Raw genomic sequence first — 20,474 nt, 5'->3', positions numbered from 1 at the left:
CCTTGAAATTTTAATTGTCATTTATTTACTAACTCATGTCGTTTTAGATCCATATGAGTTTCTTACATTAATCGAACATAAAGAGATGTCTAGCGGAGTGTCTGATCTTCTTAATAGTCTCCCAAACTGACAAGCGGCATGAAAGTGGACCATACAACTCGTCTGGAGCTATATGATAGCTTTGTGTGGGGAGCAGACTTCAATTTAAGTAATTCACCAAAAAATATTTTTTTTAGGGTGAACTGAGCTTTAAATATCTAAACGGATTATTACAGGGCACTACATTGCTTTACATCATCAATATTTCACACATTACAGCTAAAGGGCATACAGAAGAACACATCTGTGTCATAAAACATATCACCCTTTGTGTCAGGCTGAATTTTTTTTTTTTAAATGAGAACCTTTTGGCATATATGTAGAATCAAATTGACCAATATCAATTACATTTATTATAATGCAATGTAAAAAAAGGCTGTTTGCTTTGTCTCCCCTTATGTAGTGTTTTTGCTATAAGATTGGACATATTTTTCATTGACTCATCATAAAGGGATAGTTTTAGTTTTATTTCAAACAATTTTAATTCTGTCTTAACTTACTCACTTTCATGTAATTTCAAACCTATATGACTTTCTTAAAGGGATAGTCCACCCAAAAATGAAAATTAGCCCATGATTGTATATGACATTCTTCTTTCAGACAAATACAATCATTATAATGCCAGTTTTAAAAAGTGTATCCATTCATTATAAAAGTAACACACACAGCTCCGGGGGTTAATAAAGGCCTTATAACGTGGCCTGGGGATGACGTGGGACATAGCGCAAGCGTTTTGAGCGTATGGATTACTTTTATAATGGATGGATGGGCTTCAAATTTTGAGCAGCCATTCACTGCCATTATAAACCATGGATTAGCCAGAATTTGTTTTATATATAACTGATTGTATTCATCTGAAAGAAGAAGGTCATACACCTAAAGATGGCTTGAGGGTGAGTAAATTATTTTTGGGTGAACTATTCCTTTAAGTAGACCATAAAATAAGTTACTATGAAGAATGTCAATAACCAAAGAGTTTTGGTGACCATTGACTATCGTTTGTATGGACAAAAAACATTAAAAATGAAAAAAACATTTCTCAAAATATGTCCTTTTGTGTCCCACAGAAGAAAGTCATGCAGGTTTAAAACAACATGAGAGTAAGTAAATGATAGAATTTTATTTTTGGGGGGAGGAACATCACAACTCCTTAAACTAAGCTGTAAAAATATAACAATCAAAATGAACAATTAGTTTAATTTTTGGATTATCATTTTTATGAATATTATTCTCAGAGCCGAGTTAAGATACCAGAAACTGTTTCCACGGTGTCTGCATTCACAGTCTCCATATTCTCCTGTGTGTTCCTCCTCGCACAGCAGGGAAAGGCTTTCAAAATGTCACCAATTCCATTCGTAAGAAGGATTGACAGGAATGGGTCCACAAGTGGGCCAAGATAGAGAAGAAGATCAGCAACAAGTCCTAAGTAGTAAACGTAGGAGCTCAGAGACAATGCCTTGAAAAGTGTATTTAGGACAAAGGGGAGGTAAATCATACTGTAATTACTCAATATGGCCACCTGCATACCCAGAATCTTGTTTCTGTTAGTCACAGGTGCTGGCCGTCTTGTGCAACATAAGGCTCTAAAAGAATCCAGAAAGAAAAACACTAGGAGTGGCAGTGGGAGAAGAAGAGCTATGGAAAACAAGACCACATATCCTTGGTAAGCCAGGAAGAGTATTGCAAACGGAGCTGCCCACACAGCCAATGAAATCATGGTCGACTGCTTGAGTTTCACGCAGAAGGCATTATATTTTGGGCAGGTTACCAACAGATATCGCTCCTGAGCGACGCAGACCATAAACACAATGTTGGAAATGATGCCGAAGTAGAATATCAGGGAGGATATATCCATACTCGACATATTGATTTGCTTGGTGTCCTCCGCAGAGGCCTTCGGCCGCCCAAGGATGTTGAAGATGTCGGACGCGAGCAGGCTGATGAGGTAGATGGGAGCAGCTTTGCCAGTTTTTGCTTGCATGCCCATGAGGTAGATAGAGACGCCGATGCCCGGAAGTCCAACAGCAAATGTGATCCATCTGATGATATCTTGGATGTGATCTAGTCTGCCGGTGCCATTGCTGTGAGGAGCAGTGCTATTTCCGTCCAATACCGTGATGGTATCCATATGTTGCAAATTCACACTGGTAGTTTCTAGTACCTAGTTTTATTCCAAATTGTGATTAATATATCCTGTCTGATGCCATGTTAAGAAGAACATATTCTCCAGTTCCAGTAAGTGATGCAGAGTCGTGTGGCTCTTAACTGTGGTAAACAGACCAGTTTTGTAAGAGCAACATAAAGAGGGCATATTTACTCAACGGTTTTAGCTATCACCTTTTTTATGACTCAGGAAAATGTTTCTATAAGTTCTTTCATTGCTGGTTAGTCGATGCAAATATGTCCCACATTTTCACATTATTTTTATCTATGCAAGCTCTTTCCAAAGCACCTTTGGCCCACTGAGGAGCATATAGTGCTGGTTGCGTCCAAAAGGGCATCTGGCGTAAAACCTGTGCCAAATCCAGTGTGTGTGTGTGTGTGTGTGTGTGTGTATAATTCTGGTGGACCCTGCAAATGAGCGTGACTAACGCTATATGGGGGAAAAATATAAATAAATTGTTCAGATAATTCATTTCAAGATATTTGTCAGGTTTCGAGTGGGAGAAAGTGTGTGTTTCGTACATAATTTAATATAGTTTTTATCCTATTGTTTAATATTTCTTTGCTTGGTCAGTGTCAGTGTGGGTTTTGGTGTTTGCTGTTGATAACTGAAATAATTTAGCGAAGTGATATGGAACTGTAACACGGACAAGACCTGCCTTGAACTGATTTTCCTATGCGTTTCCCCGATAAAAATAATTGCACACCTTGGGACATTCGTCAGCCAATCAGAATCAAGCATACAACAGCCCCGTAGTATAAATATATAACACACACACACACACACACACACACACACACACACACACACACACACACACACACACACACACACACACACACACACACACACACCGGAGGCCAGCTAGTTGAGCTGGAGGCCAGTTTCTGTGTGAGTAAACCTCACTCCTCTGATCTCAAGAGACACAATATATATATAGGCAAACAATTTACAATTAATGGCATAATAATTTATTTTAATGAATTCATCCACATTATTTATAAGATGCCAACACATTCAACAATACTGTAAGCAACAGTTTGCATTTTGTACAGTTAATAGGTTAATAACTTAATAATAACAAAGCAAACCATTGCTAACTTAAGACCACTTGAATACTGACAAGCTCTTGGAGCAAATATACAACGGTTAATAAATATTGTTATCTAATGTCCTTTTTGATTTGAGCCCACAGCTTCATTCATCTGATGTTTTTATCTCATCCTTGCTTTGCACTAAATCTGATCATTCACTCATAAGGACAATTGTATTTTCTTCACAGAAGCACATTGGCATGGCACATTCAGGCATCACAGTCAAGCACACAGAGCTGTTAAAGCTTTGACTTGTTATTTATGTGAAATCAAACTTTCTTTCCTTTCTTTCTGACACCTGGATAGCCGTTTTGAGTATAGAAGAGGGCTGTGCCAGGCGATTACTGCCTCTGATGTGTTTTAAAGAGAAAAATTTACCAGTTCTAAGTTGAATTATTTAACGTGCACTCAATCACAGTTATAATGAATAAATAGAGCCCCAAAATTGGGTATTTGTGGGCCTCTGCATGAATCAAATGACCAAAATCCAAGGTTTGAGACCCACCTTTATATATGAAACAACTGATTGTTAAGGTGGGGTCTCATTATCAGAATTTTGGTGAAATTTCATGAGCAAAAAGAACAATTGTCTATTGTTAAAAGCAATGTATGAAGCACGTCTCACACAGAAAAGTCGATTAACAGAGAATCCGTGCAACAAATTTAAATCTTTGCATGGCAATTGGCATTCCATATTGAAATGGCTGGATTTTGCCCATGAAAATTTGCCAAACAAAACTAAATGGACCCTTAATTTCTAAAGATAATGTGAGAGCGCTGCTATGAGTTTTTTGTTTTCATAGTTTTTTTAGTATGTTGCGATGATGCAATTGCTAAGGTGGTTTACTGGTCGAATCACATGGCTCGGATCTCTCCGGGAATTTTTTCCCGTTTTATCGTTCCTCAGTTGAAAATCATAAGTCTAATCACTTAGAAAGCACCACCAATTAAACACATACATGGTTTAAATCCTGTTAGCTAAATACTTGTAAACATGGATCAATGGGAATCCAAACCAGGAAGAGAAAGAAAGGGATTCATGCTGAATCATTCATTTCATGCCTTGTTAATAAAACGTCCTCAGCATGTCTCATGTTTCGTATCTGTAACCTTATTGTATGGTTTTCACTAATTTTGGTGTGGTAGATATAAATCAAACTCAATGCTTTCCAGGTGGTTGACTTGTGTGAGTTTCACATAATGAAGCACTGGTTTGTAGCCATAAATATATTCTCCATAATCCCAGCAAACAAAAATATATTATAAGATCAATTTGCTAATGTTCACTTTAAATTATGAAAACGTATTTCTGACCATTCAAAACATCCCGAATGTTAAGAGAACATTCCACTTTATAATTTTGCAAACATTATGCGAATATTACTTTTAAATGTTCTTTGAATGTTCTGAAACATGTAGTAACATTTAAAAACGTTACACGAATGTCCAAATCCATGAACTATGTATAAATAATGTTTTTGTGCTAAGATTTTGAGAACGTTATTAAAGACCAGATAACCTGGAATTAACATTCTGTTAACATTACAGGAAAAATGTTCATAATTTTGAGAGAAACCTTGCCCGAACATCTGACAAACACCCAACTATAAGGTTTATTAAGGCCAGAAAACTTTTAAATGAACATTCTATTAACTCTTTCCCCACCAGTGTCACCAATTTTTTTCTTCTGTAGCCCCTAGAATATTTTGTTGTATGAATATCTAAACATGCGATATAGCAAAAGAAAGAACAGAGCCTCTGCTTAAAAAAAAGAAAAAAGAAATACAGTTTTAGCTTAGTTCATTCTTTTCTTTTATCAACATGTGAATGTGGGTAAGTATCATTAAAAAAGCAACATTTTGAACAAAAAGCTGAGAAAAAAAAAACGCATTTTTGTCAAAGACTACATCCAGATCATATTCAGAACGATGATCAAATGGAATAGATCGATTATATCAAGTTTTTTACCGTCCTGTGGCTCGTCCTGGGTCGACATTTCATTCAGTAACATTAGGCAGTTTTGATTTATATGTGGTTTAATGTTGATGACGCTTTATTTTATATATGCATCTGCTAACATATATCGCTTGTTTCTGCTTGTTCTTCACATGTCCTTTGATTTTTAAATTCTGTTCTTGTCCGGAGGATGCTTAATAGCGGCCCCGACCGTATAAGTGAAAACGCGGACAGCTGGAAAATTCTGTCAATGGCAGGGAAAGAGTTATTTTACTGGAACGTTACTGGAGGTAACGTTTGTTCATAACTTTTAGAGAACCTTCCCCGAATGTTAGACAAACATCCAACGTTTCATTAAAAAAACATTAACCAAAGCTCTGAGAATGTTTCCTGTTAGCTGGGATATCTGTTGTTTCAATTTCTCGGGTTTCAATTCATCGGCTTTGAGTATGCTTCGTTTTTTGGAAAGAGGCGACGGGTCATTTTAAGTCTGGAGAATGCGATGGACTCTCTGTAACTGTGTCTGTGAAAGCACCAGACGATGCACCTGTTCCTGCCCTCGGGCGCAAGGCATCATCACACGGCCAACTAACACAGCATCTCCTTTCTTCTCCTCCTTTGCCTGAGAGCGGAAAGAGAGAGAATGAGAGATTTATTCAGACCCAAATGATGTGGATCAATGTCAATTTGTGCATCTATCTTACCTTCACAAAGGAAGTGCAGGGAAAAGTGGCAAAATCGGATGAGACTTGAGCACCAGGCCTATGAGTCACTACGTGTTCAGCAACCTCATCCTTCAGAGAAATAGGTTGCTTAAGTAAATACAGGAGGTATTTTAATTATGGCTATGGTTTTGAAGCATTTTTTGTTTTACCTTAAGCCTATCGAGGGTGTCATTGAGTGACTGCAGTCTTGCAGTTTGCTCTAGGAGCTGCGCACTGGGACTCACTGTTAACCAAACACAAACACTCAAATAATTCATGTAAAAGCAACAAAAATCTGTGTTAAGCCTAATTATGACAGACCTGGAGATTTCCCTGTGATGTCCACCACTTTCACATTGGCACTCATCTGGAGCAGAGTGTCCAATAATTGGTCTGTTTTGCGGTAGAGGGCGCTAGACAACACCTCCGGCCTGCAGCCCTCTCGCCAGCCCAGCTTTGGCACATTCAGAGGAGGGAGCGATGCCAGCTGAGCACGCATCTTTTCTGCCTGCAGTCCACACACCCACACGCACACACAGAAACAAAAGTGAGACTATATCCCCTGTGCACGCAAGAAATGTGCTCGTAAGGAAGTAGGAGAGACCTTCAGTCTGTTGTTCTCGTTCTTCAAGTGCTTTATGCTGAGTCGCTGAGCTTCAATCTGCTGAGTCAGCAGTGGGGAATCTATCACTTGCAATCCTGCAGCTGCACACACACCTATTGAATTACATGTTACAAAGACAAACAACTGATATTTTTTCTAAAATAGTAAAAATGTATATAGAGTACCATTAAAATTTTTAGGTGTTCAGTATTTTTTTTAAAGAAATGAATGCAAGGACTCATTATATTGTGGAAATTAAAAAGTGACAGTGGATATATTTATGTTTAAAGGATTCTATTTCAAATAAATGCTGTAACTTTGAGCTTTCTAGTCATGAAAGAATACGGAAAAAAATTATCAGACAAAAATATTAAGCAGCATGAATGTTTTCCAAAACTGATAATAATAAGAAATGTTTCTTGAGCAGCAAAATAATCTTATTAAAATGTTTTCTGAAGGATTGTGTGACACTGAAGACACTAAAGTGTTACGAAATGACAATAATGATGTTATTTTTCATTCTAATAATATTTCACAATATTACTGTTTCTTACCAGTGTTTATTAAGCTATTGTGTATAAAAACAGTGACATCTCAATCCATTCAGGATTTTCTTAATAGTCCACTTAACGGAGATCATAATAATTTAATTATTATTTCAAATATTATAATTCAAATATTAGGTTTACAAAGCATATACACTGATCAGGCATAACATTGTGACCACTGACAGGTGAAGTGAATAACACTGATTATCTCTTCATCACGGCACCTGTTAGTAGGTGGGATATATTAGGCCTCAAGTGAACATTTTATTACATTTCAAAGTTGATGTGTTAGAAGCAGGAAAAATGGGCAAGCGTTAGGATTTGAGCGAGTTTGACAAGGGCCAAATTGCGATGGCTAGACGACTGGGTCAGAGCAGCTCCTGTGGGGTGTTCCCAGTCTGCAGTGGTCAGTATCTATCAAAAGTGGTCCAAGGAAGGAACAGTGGTGACAGGGTCATGGGTGGCCATGGCTCATTGATGCACGTAGGGAGTGAAGGCTGGCCTGTGTGGTCAGATCAAACAGATGAGCTACTGTAGCTCAAACTGCTCTGGAAATCTGGTTCTGGTAGAAAGGTGTCAGAATACACAGTACATCGCAGTTTGTTACCTATGGGGCTGCATAGCCATAGACCAGTCAGGGTGCCCATGCTGACCCCTGTCTACCGCCAAAAAGCCAACAGTAGAACTGGAAGCACGAAGAACTTGACTATGGAGCAATGGAAGAAGGTGGCCTGGACTGATGAATCACGTTTTATTTTATTTAGGATGCACATGGGTAGATGGCAAGCTGGCAGAGGCAGTGTGGTGCTTTGGGCAATGTTCTGCTGGAAAATCTTGGGTCCAGCCATCCTTGTGGATGTTACTTTGACACGTACCACCTACATGAGCACTGTTGCAGACCATGTACACCCTTTCATGGAAAGGTATTCCTGGTGGCTGTGGCCTCTTTCAGCAGGATAATGTGCCCTGCCACAAAGAAAAAAAGGTTCATGAATGGTTTGAGGAGCACAGCAAGTTTGAGGTGTTGATTTGGCCTCCAAATTCCCCAGATCTCAATCCAATCGAGCATCTGTGGGATGTGCTCAACAAACAAGTCCGATCCATCGACGCCCCAACTTGCAACTTACAGGACTTAAAGGATTTGCTGCAAACGTCTTGGTGCCAGATACCACAGCACGCCTTCAGGGGTCTAGTGGAGTCCATGCCTTCGACGGGTCAGGGCTGTTTTAGCAGCAAAAGATTGACCAACACAATATTAGGAAGGTGGTCATAATGTTATGCCTGATCAGTGTATGTAAGTAACAAAAATAACCCCCAACTTTTCACCTAAAAAGTTTATTTTTGTTTAGTTTAATTGACCAAACAATTTAGACGAGAAGAAATCGACCACAGAGTTTATGGGAGTGATGAAATACTACGCAGAAAGCTACGTATAAGGAAGGAAACTAAACTGTGGTGTAGGAAATTAGTCAACAGTCTAGCCATTCAAATTACTTGAGCATAATGTCACGATTGACCAATCAGAATCAAGCATTCTGTGCAATAAAGGACAGTAATCAAGAGACGAACACTAAATAAGCCTAACTTACAGGACATGCAACTAGTGAAAGGGAAACATGATGAAATATTTGTAAAGCACAAACTAAATATTATTATATCTAGTAACATAAGCAAGAATAACTTGCATGCATACATGCAGCACACAGAAGGACCATGAGAGGATAACTGGGGATGTTTCAATGTCACACGGACAACAAATTTACCTTTTTGCTCTTCTACAAGGAATACAAACAATGGAAGACACATTAGACCGTTTAAAGATGTTTAAAAAGACATCTGAACTAACTGTTCAATCTGAACTGATCCCATTATTTGTCTCTTACCAGCAGAGATGCCACAAGTCACAATGGAGGCGATGCCCGAGGCTTGACTTCCTCTCAGGCCCTCAATGGTCATCTTTGATTGGCTGTTGATTCTCTGCTTAAGCTCTGCTTTCTCTGCCTCTAGTTGGTCTATGTCAGCCTGGAGAGCATCCATGGTCTCCTCAAACTCTCTATGGAATATAATACACATATTAAATGCCTTTTTTACAGTATAGTATCCTTATCACAATCCTAGGGCATCAAACAGATAGTTCCCCTAAAAATTATGTAATTAATTACTCAACCATCTTCAGAACACAAATGAGGCTTTTTGATGCAATCAGAGAGATTTCTGTCACTCCATTGACAGCTACCCAACTACCACTTTGACGCTTCAAAAAGATCATAAAGAGATCGTAAAACTAATCCATATGAATTGAGCGTTTTTTTCTGAAGATACTTGATCGCTTTATATGATGAATAGATTGAATTTAGGCTTTTATTCACATTTAATCAAACATTGATCACATAAACAGAAGCGCAACTGAAACAGCTTGACATGCAAAAACAAACCTCATTAGTTCTTGAGGAAGCTCAAACGTGCTGCATAGCACGAGAATAAACCCCACTGGTTCTCGCACGTCAAGCGAACATGCTTGAGCTTCCGTTTACCACAACTGATGTGTGAGTTGATGAATGTTTATGTGAATAAAAGCCACATTAAATTCAATCTGTTCATCACATAAAGCAATCAGGCCTTTTTGAGTTATTGAACAAACTTTTTGAAGCGTTAAAAAGTGTCAGTTGCATAGCTGTCAACAGAAAGCTCTCCGATTTTATCAAAAAGATCTTCATTTGTTTTACGAAGATAAATGAAAGTCTTATGGGTTTGGAACGACATGAGGGTGATTTATTGACAGAATTCTTATTTTTGGTTAAAGGGTTACTTCACCGCTTTTTCATATTAAACTATGTTATTCCCTTAACTAAAACGAGTTGATACGTACCTCTCTCGTCTCAGTGCACTTAATCTCTCTGACGCGCGGTGATGATCTGATAGCATTTAGCTTAGCCACTAAGCCCAGTTCATTCACTATGGAACCAAACAGAGATCAAGTTAGAAGTACCAAACACCTCCATCTTTTCCCTATTTATACAGTTACACGAATAGTTGAACGATCAAGTATGGTGACAAAATAAAACCATGTACTTCTCTAATCGGATTAAAAAGGAGAACTATAATGTATGGCGGATTAGCACTTCTGAGAGTACTTCGGCTCGGCGCAGTAAAAAGTCCTGGCCGAAACATCTTTCCTCACACCTCACTCTCTCATTTCTGTCAATAGGGAGATGTGAGGGAAGATGTTTCGGCCGGGACTTTTTACTGCGCCGAGCCGAAGTACTCTCAGAAGTGCTATTCCGCCAAACATTATAGTTCTCCTTTTTAATCCAATTAGAAACGCGCCACGTTTTATTTTGTCACCATACTTGATCGTTCAACTACTCGTGTAACTGTATTTAAATAGGGGAAACGTGGAGGTGTTTGGTACTTCTAACTTGACCTCTGTTTGGTTCCATAGTGAATGAACTGGGCTTAGGGAGCTAAGCTAAATGCTATCAGATCGTCACTGCGTGTCAGAGAGATTAAGTGCACGCACTGAGACGAGAGAGGTATGTTTCAACTCGTTTTAGTTAAGGGAATAACATAGTTTAATATGAAAAGGCAGTGAAGTATCCCTTTAACCTATCCCATTAAGACCCACATAGAAGTTAGGGTCACAAGCTGCTGCATAAATATGTACAAGAACCCCAATCATCTCTTACTTTTCTTTCTTTTTCAGGAGTGAATCCGTCTCATCTAGGATCGTCTGAATCTTCTCCACTCGCTCATCTGCATCTTTAGACGCACTGTCCAGCTTTTTCTCCAGCAAACTGAGACGCACATTGGCCTCACTCAGTTCCTCTCCCTATGAACAAGACCAGTTTTCACTCAGCCTTTTCACATCATTTTAATATTTTATCTTGTGCCTCCTAGTATATGTAAGCATGAGTGTTTTTTACCTTTATTTTAAGGGATTTCTTAAGTTCTTTGATGACAGTTTCTCTGTCCTCAAGTTTGAGACCGAGTCCTTCAGCATCAGTGATTTCTGCCCTTAGCGCCCCTGCTCGGACTTCAACGGGAGATATCTATACAATAGACACACAAGAAACATTCATACATTCATTCAGTACATATACAGGCAGATGGACAAACTAACAGAGGACCTAGACACACCCCATTCTGTGGTCTGTCAGAGTCATATTCTCCCTCCTGCATAGCTGTAGCCATCTTGTTCATGGTTGCTATGACAACACTGCATGACTGCCGCAGACACTCTTGGGGGTTAATGCCCTGTGACCCATAGATCTGAAGGGGAAAAAAAGATCCAAAGAGATTAAATTACATCCCCACATTGTCATTAATATGATATGCATAAGAGATAGAGCATAAGATACTTAAGAGATATGCATAAGAGATAGAGCATAAGATACTTCTAAAGAAACCTTACTGACCCCAGTAGTGTGTTTTTTTTCTTTTCTTTCGATTTTGTGGTGACCCAGACATGTTTTCACAGGATTCACCCAAACATACCTGTTCAGCTGCTTTAAAGGCCATGTCTTCCAGTTTGAGGGCTGGAAGTCCCTCATGTTCGCTGAGAGGGGCGATGAGCTGAGCGGCCGCTGCTGCCACTTCCTGGAGCACAGCATTTACCCAGGCCAGCTGCCTTCTGCTCTCTGCCAAGGTCTCACACACCTATGAAAATATATCGAAAATATGTATAGAATTGAACGTATAAAGTATATGAATAAGATCTGGATGCACATCACCTGTGGTCCGAAGCTGAGGGCAGCTGGGATGCCCGGTGCATCTGTGCCTGGCATACGACGGCGGATCTTCTTGCAGAACTGTCGTATGTCACTACAGGAAGTGTCCAGATCCTTCAGCAGCACACAAAACCCTTCCTCATCCTGTCCCGTTTGTATGAAGGCTCTCAGACGCCCCACCTCCACTGCCATACAGTCCAGAGCACTCTGGGTAAACTACAGACACACATGACGATGTGTTATTAGATGTGTGTAACAGACCTGACGTGTGCGTCTAAGGGATTTGCTTACTTTGATGTGGTCCGCTAGCTGCACGGTACAGTCCTCGGGCTGTTCAGCGAGATGAATACTGTAAAGGTGCTGCAATAAAGAGGAATGCATGTCAATAGATAACTAGACCTGAACTTGTTGAATAAACACCATTGTTTAAAAGGTGAACAATAGTAGTGTCTAAGGCAAGTTTTGGTTTGATTTGCTATCATGATACACAGTGAACTTCTTGTTTTCTGTTAGTTGGATGGAGAATCAACATAACTCAGCTTCTTTGCACTCTAAAAGTTCTGACAAATAGTTTAAATAGATCAATCATGTACAAATAGCGGGGAAAAAGGAGATCAAGCACGCACGCATGCACACACACAACATGTATAAATGAGATGTTAAATTAATGCAATTCATGTGTTACGAAATGACATTATGATATGATATGATACCTGATAGTATTTAATAGCTTTGGTTAGAGGCTCCACATTGACGGTTTCATCCAGCAGGTCTTTGTACAAGAGGTCTATGAGGAAATCCAGGGATCGCTCATGAACGCTCATCTCAGAGTACAGAGAACCCACACGCTTGTACACATCCACACTGCACTGACTCAGAGCACTGCATGAAAAAGAATGGCATTTATTGACATATTTAATGCTCTTAAAGGTGTTAACGCTTCTTAAATTGCAAGTTCAGGTAAACCTACTGTTCATATTTGTGCAGTGCTGCCTGTAGCAATGTGAGAGAATAGATGAGTCCAGCAGCAAAGCTCAGCTGTTCGCCGGCGGCTCCTCTCATCCCGGCCCTCTGAGAGCACGTCTCAGTCAACTCAAACTTCTCCTGAGCCTGCTTACTGATCAGCTCTGCCTGAAAAACATCCACACACACAAACACATTCAACCAAAACTCACAAAAAGATATCTTGGATAGGACCTGTGGCTTAGTGGTTTGTGCACATGCTGAAGACAATTTTTCAAACTGGGGTCTGTTTGAAGAAAATGTAAAAATGTTTAGAAAATGTAAAAAAAACCAAACAAATAATTATGTATGTATGTATGTATGTATGTATGTATGTATGTATGTATGTATGTATGTTTATATATATATATATATATATATATATATATATATACACACACACACACATACACACACACACACACACACACACACACACACACATATACATACATACATACATACATACATACATATATATATATATATATATATATATATATATATATATATATATATAAAATATATTTGATTAAATAAAAATAATAAAATGATAATAAATAAAAATGTGATATGAGTGAATGAAATAATAATAATTATAATAATAACTTAATCTGAATAAATATAGCTTGAAACAAATATGTATTTAGTTTAATTAATTATTTAAAATAAATAAGCAAACAAAACAGCTAATAAATAAATGCAGTAACTATATATTAACTAAATATTTACCAAATAATATTTTATAAATTGTATAATATTTTTCACAATTAATGGATACAAGCAACAACAATAAATAAAAGAAATAAGTAAATAAATAAACAATTAATAAATAAAAACTATAAGATTGAAATAAAAATATATGTCTTTTAGATGTCCTTTGTGTGAGGAATCCCATCCTAAAACGTAAAGGAATGAAAAGACCTGGGCTAAAGCATTTGTGCTAACATTTGAGTGTGAATCACCTGAGCTATGAATGTGACTAATTAAAAAACAAACAGAGAAAATGATATGCATGTTTTGACAGCAAAATGGTGTAGTTATGAACTCTACCAACTGTGGCTAAGCTAACTGAAACAGCAATGCAATAACATGTTGTGAAAATAGTAAAAGATATTGATATGACATACATTAGTCATTTCAAATATTGTGTACACTCTGTATGTAAACACACACACATATAGTCAGAACATTCACCTTGCAGATGAGTCGTGGGATAAGCAGTAGAGCCAAGATGCAGTCATGGTCTCCTCCATGTTTCAGGAATGAGTCAGGCATGAAGGAAATCAAAAGTGACACCTGTCTGTTAGCCTGAGTGACCTCCATTTTACGCAGCTCCATTTCAATGGCCTAGAATCACAAACAGACATACATTTTTATATGAGAGACACATACAGAGACATTTCCTACAGATTTGTATATATATACCAACAGGTGGCAGACACCCACTAACAACACAGTCGGTAAGATGTTTTTCAAAGAAGTCTCTTATAAACACCAAGGCTGATTTTTTTTTTTACACTAGTATTGTGGAATATTATTAAAATTTAAATGTAACAACTATTTTTCAGTTTTAAAATGTAATTTATTCCTGTGATGGCAAAGCAGTTTTCAGAAATCAGACTATGTTGTACACTTTGTCATATGAATAACAAAAACAGTTATTGTTAAAGGGATAGTTCACACTAAAAGTAAAATTAAGTCATGAATAAAAAAATGTGTGTGCCTGTTAACATAGCAGTTCACTCAGTCTCACCCAGAAAAAGAAAAATGTGATTAATATATCTGTTGTCAATAGTCAATCTGACTGTCATTAGACACACAGAGTTCTGGTCCAGAGATATTACTCAGTGAAGAACCTTTTTGAGATTTCTAGCCTTTGTTTTTTTATGACTTCATTTTCATTTAAGGCTGAAGTATCCCTTTAACCTTACAAAAAAAAGTTAACATTTCTTTCAAAATGAACACTATAATCACTGAACAGCTCACTGAAGAACTTCAGTTCATTATTTAAACCAATAACCAACTCATTCAACGGATTCATTAAAAAGAAACTGCATTAATTAATTTATGAATTGGACTCTGAATAGCGGTGCAACGGCAAGAAACACAGTTTATATGTGTTTTAGTTTTCACGGCAGTCGTCCATGAGGGGCTGCCGCTTTACTTTAGTTTTGTTGTTTGTTTATTTCATAATAAGTATTATGTTGAACATTCGCCGAGCATTTAACATTCAAACCTTGTTACAATGTGTTCACTGCATTCACCTTGGCATAGGCTTTGGTTTCAGCAAATTTAATCTTGAAATCGAAGATCTCCGCTGGCTGTTGCTGCTGCTCAGCGCTGGCTTCCTGTTGGCTCATCAGCTCCCTGTTCACCTCCTGCTCCACACACACACACACAAATTACGTGACGTACATTTCACAAACACTGTGATTTGGAAGCTGGGCATTTTAAGCAGCATTAATATGGTGTGTTCTGTGTGTTGTGAAGCTCAGCAGAACCTGTAGGTGTGCCGTGAGCTCTCTGTATTTCTGGATGGTCTGCTGGTAGTCTGCCACCGTTTCCTGTGCCGCTTCCACGCGCTTCTCCGCCTCCCTGACGCTGGCACCACCCAGGTCCAACTGCTCTCTCAACTCCAGCTCCGTCTCTCTGGCGTTCTCCTGCAGCTCGTCGTTCATCTCATTGATGGCTTCCTACATCAGCACATGCACACAAATACTGCTCAAATACAACTGAACCACATACACAACAACCTCAACATGCTGTACATCACACGGTCTTCGATCACTCACCAGATCTGTGACAGTTTCTTTCAGCTCCCGTACTTTCTCTTCCAGGTCCAGATTACGCTCCGTCAACATCTCCACCATCTCCTCTGCCCCGAGAGCAGCATCCACCTGACACACACATACCATAGGGATCATTACCATATACCCACATTAAGGAAAAGCACCAAAAATGTACCATGGTATTAAGCTGACAATAACTACATAATGTTTTAATATTATATTTAAATACATTCTATTTCAACAATAATTAAATAATAATAATTACATTTAAATATATTTTCCTTTGAACATGCAATGGGAAAAAAAACATGTTTTTGAACCATAGTTCTGTCAGGATCACTATAGTCAATGATTGACTATTAGCATATTGTTTTGATTGGCGGTATGGTTCTGTTGTTCTGGACAAGAATTCCCTGCCCATGTCAGGGTGAGCAGTGATAACCCCGCTTAGGGTAAACAGAACCGAACCAACATAATGTATTGCAGATATCATTAATATCAATTTAATAACATAATTCGTGAATTTAGTCTGATTCAAGGGGAATCAGAATGCCAAAGCCTGCCTGGACGCGAGGAGGAGCTGGGGATGGAGGAGGGGATGTGTGCTGTGAGCTGCTGAAATAAGCCAATCACAGCAGAGCTCAACATTAATATTCATGACTCTTCCAAATAAGGCAAAAACAGAGCATTACATCCAAGGGATACATTTCTAGTGTTGTAAATTGACCTGTAAAACTGTATCTGGACAATTTTTGCCCTTAAATAAGCCACATACCCTATATGTAGATATCAGAGAACATTTAAAATTTTGTTTCAACTCATTCTAGGGCACCTTTAATAATATTTAAATAAAGGTTGAAGATTCTCAAAAATATTCATTGTATTAACTCAAATGTTTAATCTCAATGAACTCAAAATTTTAAGGCAACCAAGTTACTTATTTTTTAAATATTATTTTTACAATGTATAGGAAGATGCGATCAGCTGACAGTCAGTTGATGCGAACTTGACTAACGTGACCTGCCTTAACCAACGCTATGCTCGATTAATCTTTAAAATAGCTTTAACTACCATATGATATCACCACATTTTACTGGATATAGTACCATAGTACATTAATATGATATTCATTCATTACCATGATACAAATATAAAAAAATATTTTTGGACATGTCAAAACAACATGAAGTTATAATGTATTTAGCATAACTTTTGGACATAGTATTTGAAATACCTCGGTGTACCTTATGGTACATGAATGTGATATTAATTTAGTACCATGGTACATATATAGTTCAGTATATTCCCACTCTACCATGATTTCACTACTCCTTTTTTTCAAGGGTACTTCCCCCAATCTAAGGTAACTTTAACTGCTACTTTAACTCTTTTTAAAGTACTAATAATTGTTGCAAGAGTTTTTAAGATCTCACAGAGATATTATAAGCGGTCACTACAGCTCTCGGTTTTAGTACTGGCACAACTCACTTGCTCTTTGAGCTCATCGATAGTTTTCTCAGCCATCTTCATTTCTTCCTGTAGTTTCTCTTTCTGGCATCTTATGGTATCCAGCTCAAAATTCTTCTTCTCCATTTGTTTCTGTTGCTTTGTGTACTCTTGTTTCTCTGATGCTGACAAGTCACGCATCCTAATGCACAGAGCAATTTGTATTATAATCTTCACAGAGAACCATCAAATCAAACATCGACTGAACAATGGGACTGAACACAGACTCACCTCACTAAAGCCTCCTTCAGTCGAGCATTCTGCTCTTCTAACTGCTTTACATGGTAACTAGATGCTGCTCCATCCGAACCTGAATTTTCAGAGATTAATAACTAACTGATGTACTGAAATGTATATGCACACTACCATTCAAAAGTAAGATGTCACAGGAACAAATTGCACTTCAAAATATTGTAGTAATATTTCACAATATTACTGTTTTTACTGTATTTGAAAAAATGGAAAAAATGCTGCCTTTTTGTGCGCAAGATAATTTATTTGTACCTTTTTCCTCTATCTCATGTTTGAGTATCTCCAAGTCCATGGTCAGCTCATCCACTCTCTCTTTTAGAGCGTCAACCTCCAGTTGCAATGATTCGGCCCGTTCTTCAGCCATTTCCTTATCCAGTGTGGCCATCTCAATGGCATCTGCTGTATCTGCCATCTCTTCCATGTAATGTTCCTTAGCTTCAAGAGCTTCCTTGGATTCCTACATGGATATGAGTGTAATTATCCACACAATGACACTTATCATGATATACAGTATTCTGGACTATTACAATGCTGTAAAAAAATATAATTGATACCCTCTTGGCCTCTTTGAGTTGTTTCTGCAATTCATTTTGTTGTTCCTGCATCTTATTCTTCCACTCCTGCAGTTGCTCCAGTTGAATCTTGTGTTTCTCTAGCTCCTTCAGCTTTGCCTTGTCCTCCATCCTCTTCATCTTCAGTGTCTCCAACTTCTCCTCCAGATCCTTCACCTGGGCACGCAGTGACTCCTCTTCCTGCAAGAGAGTGAATGCATGCAAGCAGAGAATGAATGGTAGAGAAATGCTATGTTCTGTATTTTGTTGCTCAACAGTTAAGAACCTTCTGAATGGTTTAGGTGTTTCTACAACTACTGGCACTTGTGGCCCTGTGGACTTTTAGGAAATAAAATTCACTCTCATAAGTAACTGACTTGTCCATACTGTATTTGTTCATACAGTACATGCGTCACAAGAGAATTATGCAATTTTTCATTAATTTCCATAATATCTCAAAATATGTTTAATAGCATTTAGACCATTTCATAGCTAACATTTCATATACAGTATAGGTAAAATTACTGCTTGATTAGAATTGACACAATAAAAGTATTCTTGCTTAAATGTCATATTTCCCCCATTTTTTCCTCATCTGCTGTTCTACACACATCCCATCAACACACATCTGCTATTTCCTCTCAAGCTCTTCACTGAAAAGGTTGTCTCCACTGCAAACAACTACACTAAAATTGTTCAGTGTGGTGGAAATTATGCCACAAATCTGGGATGGCCGTAATCTTTGAAAAAAAGATTGTCAGTTTATTGTAACTAGTTCTCCTGCATATTCTTGTTTTGGATTTTTGGATCATTGGATTAAAGACTTTTTTGTCAAATGCTTCACGAGTCATGTGCTTCACAGCTGCAACGCGTGACAACAGGGCTGTGTCCGAAATCAGCCCTTATGCTCTTAAATATGGCACTATTTGAGGGGAAAGATGTTGCAGTTGTGTCCGAAATAGTGAATGCTATCAAATTAATTTATTCAATCCCATAATGCACCGCAATAATGAGTGTAAAACCGATATACACTCTAAAAAGTAATTTTTACCATAACTTAAATAAATGCAAAGTTAAAAATGTATTCTAATTCATTGGTTTAATTAAACCTTTTAAGTTGCAAACATTATTTTGTAGAGTTCTGTTGACATAATCTTGATCAACTTAATATCATCTGTAATTTAAACTCAAATTTCTGCATTAATTGTTTTTTTAAAAACAATTTGGTTGAAATAACTTAATGAAATTGACATGATAATACGGAAATAAGGCAGATGATTTCTAGTTCCCAGCATGCTTTGCATAGGACTGGATAAGGAGAATAAATGTTGAAATGAAGTGTTAATTGATTTAGTTTTAGTGAAGGAAAAAACCTGTTATGTTTGACATTTAAAAGAGTTTCTGTAATGTTTTTGAGGTTACCATTGTGCTGAAGGTAAACACTATATTGACTCTTAGGGCAATGCCTGTGCTAACGCCAGTGACAAGTCTTGTTCATTAAATATAAATGTTACATAAAGGGCACCTCCTATTATGCAAAATTCCCTTTTACATGGTGTTTGAACATAAATGTTTGTTAGCAGTGTGTGTACACAACCACCCTATAATAGTAAAAATCCACACACTGCTTTTTTAATCCCCATAAATCATAAGAAGTGTCTCAGAACAAGCCGTTTGCAGATTATGGCATTGTGTTGGGGCCACGAGTGTTGATGGACACTGCCATATTAGCAAAGAACCCGCCCTCAGAGAGCTGTACACAGTCCACCATTTTTATCTCCTTGCCAGAGCATTTAACAGCAGCAAGAAATGTGTTCTTAATAAAGCTACTAAAGTTATTCATGTTTCTGACATAACCTTGTGTGCATTTGACTGCAATGTCACGTGAGCATGTCCGCGATAGAGGTGATCATCAAAACCAAACAGATGCATCAGGGTGTGAAGGCTCCGCCTCTGGGGCAGGAAGCAGCAGCAAATTTGCATTTAAAGGAGACACACACAAAACAGCCCAAACACAACATTTAGCAGTTTCAGAATGGTATATTAAATGATCTGGTAGGATTTTTTTCCTGAAACTTCACAGACACTCTGGGAACATCTGAGACAGCTTATAAAAAGGGGCATAATAGGTGCCCTTTAAATAAGTTATGCAAGCATGTGCTATGATAGCTGTTGATTTGAACTGAAATAGATAAGATTAATTTGTTTCAGGGATACAACTCTGGTAGTTAAAGCGGCTTAAAAATGTGTGTTTATGCTACAAATGATTGTTACTTTAACTCAGTGTAGCTTATTGGTTAAACATAAATTCATATTCATAGTTGTCATAACTTAAAAAATTTGTATATAAACTCTAGCGTTATTTTCTTTGTCAAGGCAACACATTTTTATATATAGAGTATTGAGTACACTCAACGGATAGATAATACCCATAATGCACTGTAAGAGTCATGCTCCGAATGAATTCCCGCGTCT

General features: G+C 37.8%; 1 protein-coding gene across 4 annotated transcripts in view; it reads right to left on the bottom strand.

Moving 5' to 3' along the window:
* Nucleotides 1–3,211: 3,211 nt before the first annotated feature.
* The window catches only part of dctn1b (dynactin 1b), a 46,551-nt gene continuing 29,288 nt past the window's right edge, over nucleotides 3,212–20,474 (bottom strand). For 3 of the 4 annotated variants that reach the window (XM_067422059.1, XM_067422057.1, XM_067422058.1), the window contains 22 exons: nucleotides 18,003–18,200; nucleotides 17,701–17,905; nucleotides 17,428–17,506; nucleotides 17,179–17,338; nucleotides 15,694–15,798; nucleotides 15,403–15,594; nucleotides 15,166–15,279; nucleotides 14,096–14,248; nucleotides 12,867–13,027; nucleotides 12,610–12,778; nucleotides 12,188–12,256; nucleotides 11,900–12,112; nucleotides 11,664–11,825; nucleotides 11,307–11,438; nucleotides 11,093–11,218; nucleotides 10,856–10,998; nucleotides 9,053–9,222; nucleotides 6,622–6,734; nucleotides 6,339–6,525; nucleotides 6,188–6,261; nucleotides 6,018–6,107; nucleotides 3,212–5,935 (listed from right to left, as the gene is read on the bottom strand). In XM_067422059.1, coding sequence (XP_067278160.1) covers nucleotides 5,798–5,935; nucleotides 6,018–6,107; nucleotides 6,188–6,261; nucleotides 6,339–6,525; nucleotides 6,622–6,734; nucleotides 9,053–9,222; nucleotides 10,856–10,998; nucleotides 11,093–11,218; nucleotides 11,307–11,438; nucleotides 11,664–11,825; nucleotides 11,900–12,112; nucleotides 12,188–12,256; nucleotides 12,610–12,778; nucleotides 12,867–13,027; nucleotides 14,096–14,248; nucleotides 15,166–15,279; nucleotides 15,403–15,594; nucleotides 15,694–15,798; nucleotides 17,179–17,338; nucleotides 17,428–17,506; nucleotides 17,701–17,905; nucleotides 18,003–18,200 — 3,153 coding nt within the window. In that variant the 3' untranslated portion in view covers nucleotides 3,212–5,797. Of the gene's footprint in view, nucleotides 5,936–6,017; nucleotides 6,108–6,187; nucleotides 6,262–6,338; nucleotides 6,526–6,621; nucleotides 6,735–8,483; nucleotides 8,945–9,052; nucleotides 9,223–10,855; nucleotides 10,999–11,092; nucleotides 11,219–11,306; nucleotides 11,439–11,663; nucleotides 11,826–11,899; nucleotides 12,113–12,187; nucleotides 12,257–12,609; nucleotides 12,779–12,866; nucleotides 13,028–14,095; nucleotides 14,249–15,165; nucleotides 15,280–15,402; nucleotides 15,595–15,693; nucleotides 15,799–17,178; nucleotides 17,339–17,427; nucleotides 17,507–17,700; nucleotides 17,906–18,002; nucleotides 18,201–20,474 lie in introns of those variants that run through there. The other variant, XM_067422060.1, reaches the window with a different exon arrangement.

Source organism: Pseudorasbora parva, chromosome 17, assembly GCF_024679245.1.
Source record: "Pseudorasbora parva isolate DD20220531a chromosome 17, ASM2467924v1, whole genome shotgun sequence".
Classification (NCBI taxonomy): domain Eukaryota; kingdom Metazoa; phylum Chordata; class Actinopteri; order Cypriniformes; family Gobionidae; genus Pseudorasbora; species Pseudorasbora parva.
The sequence above is the reverse complement of the archived record's forward strand: the minus strand, read 5'-3'. Positions and strand labels throughout refer to the sequence as shown.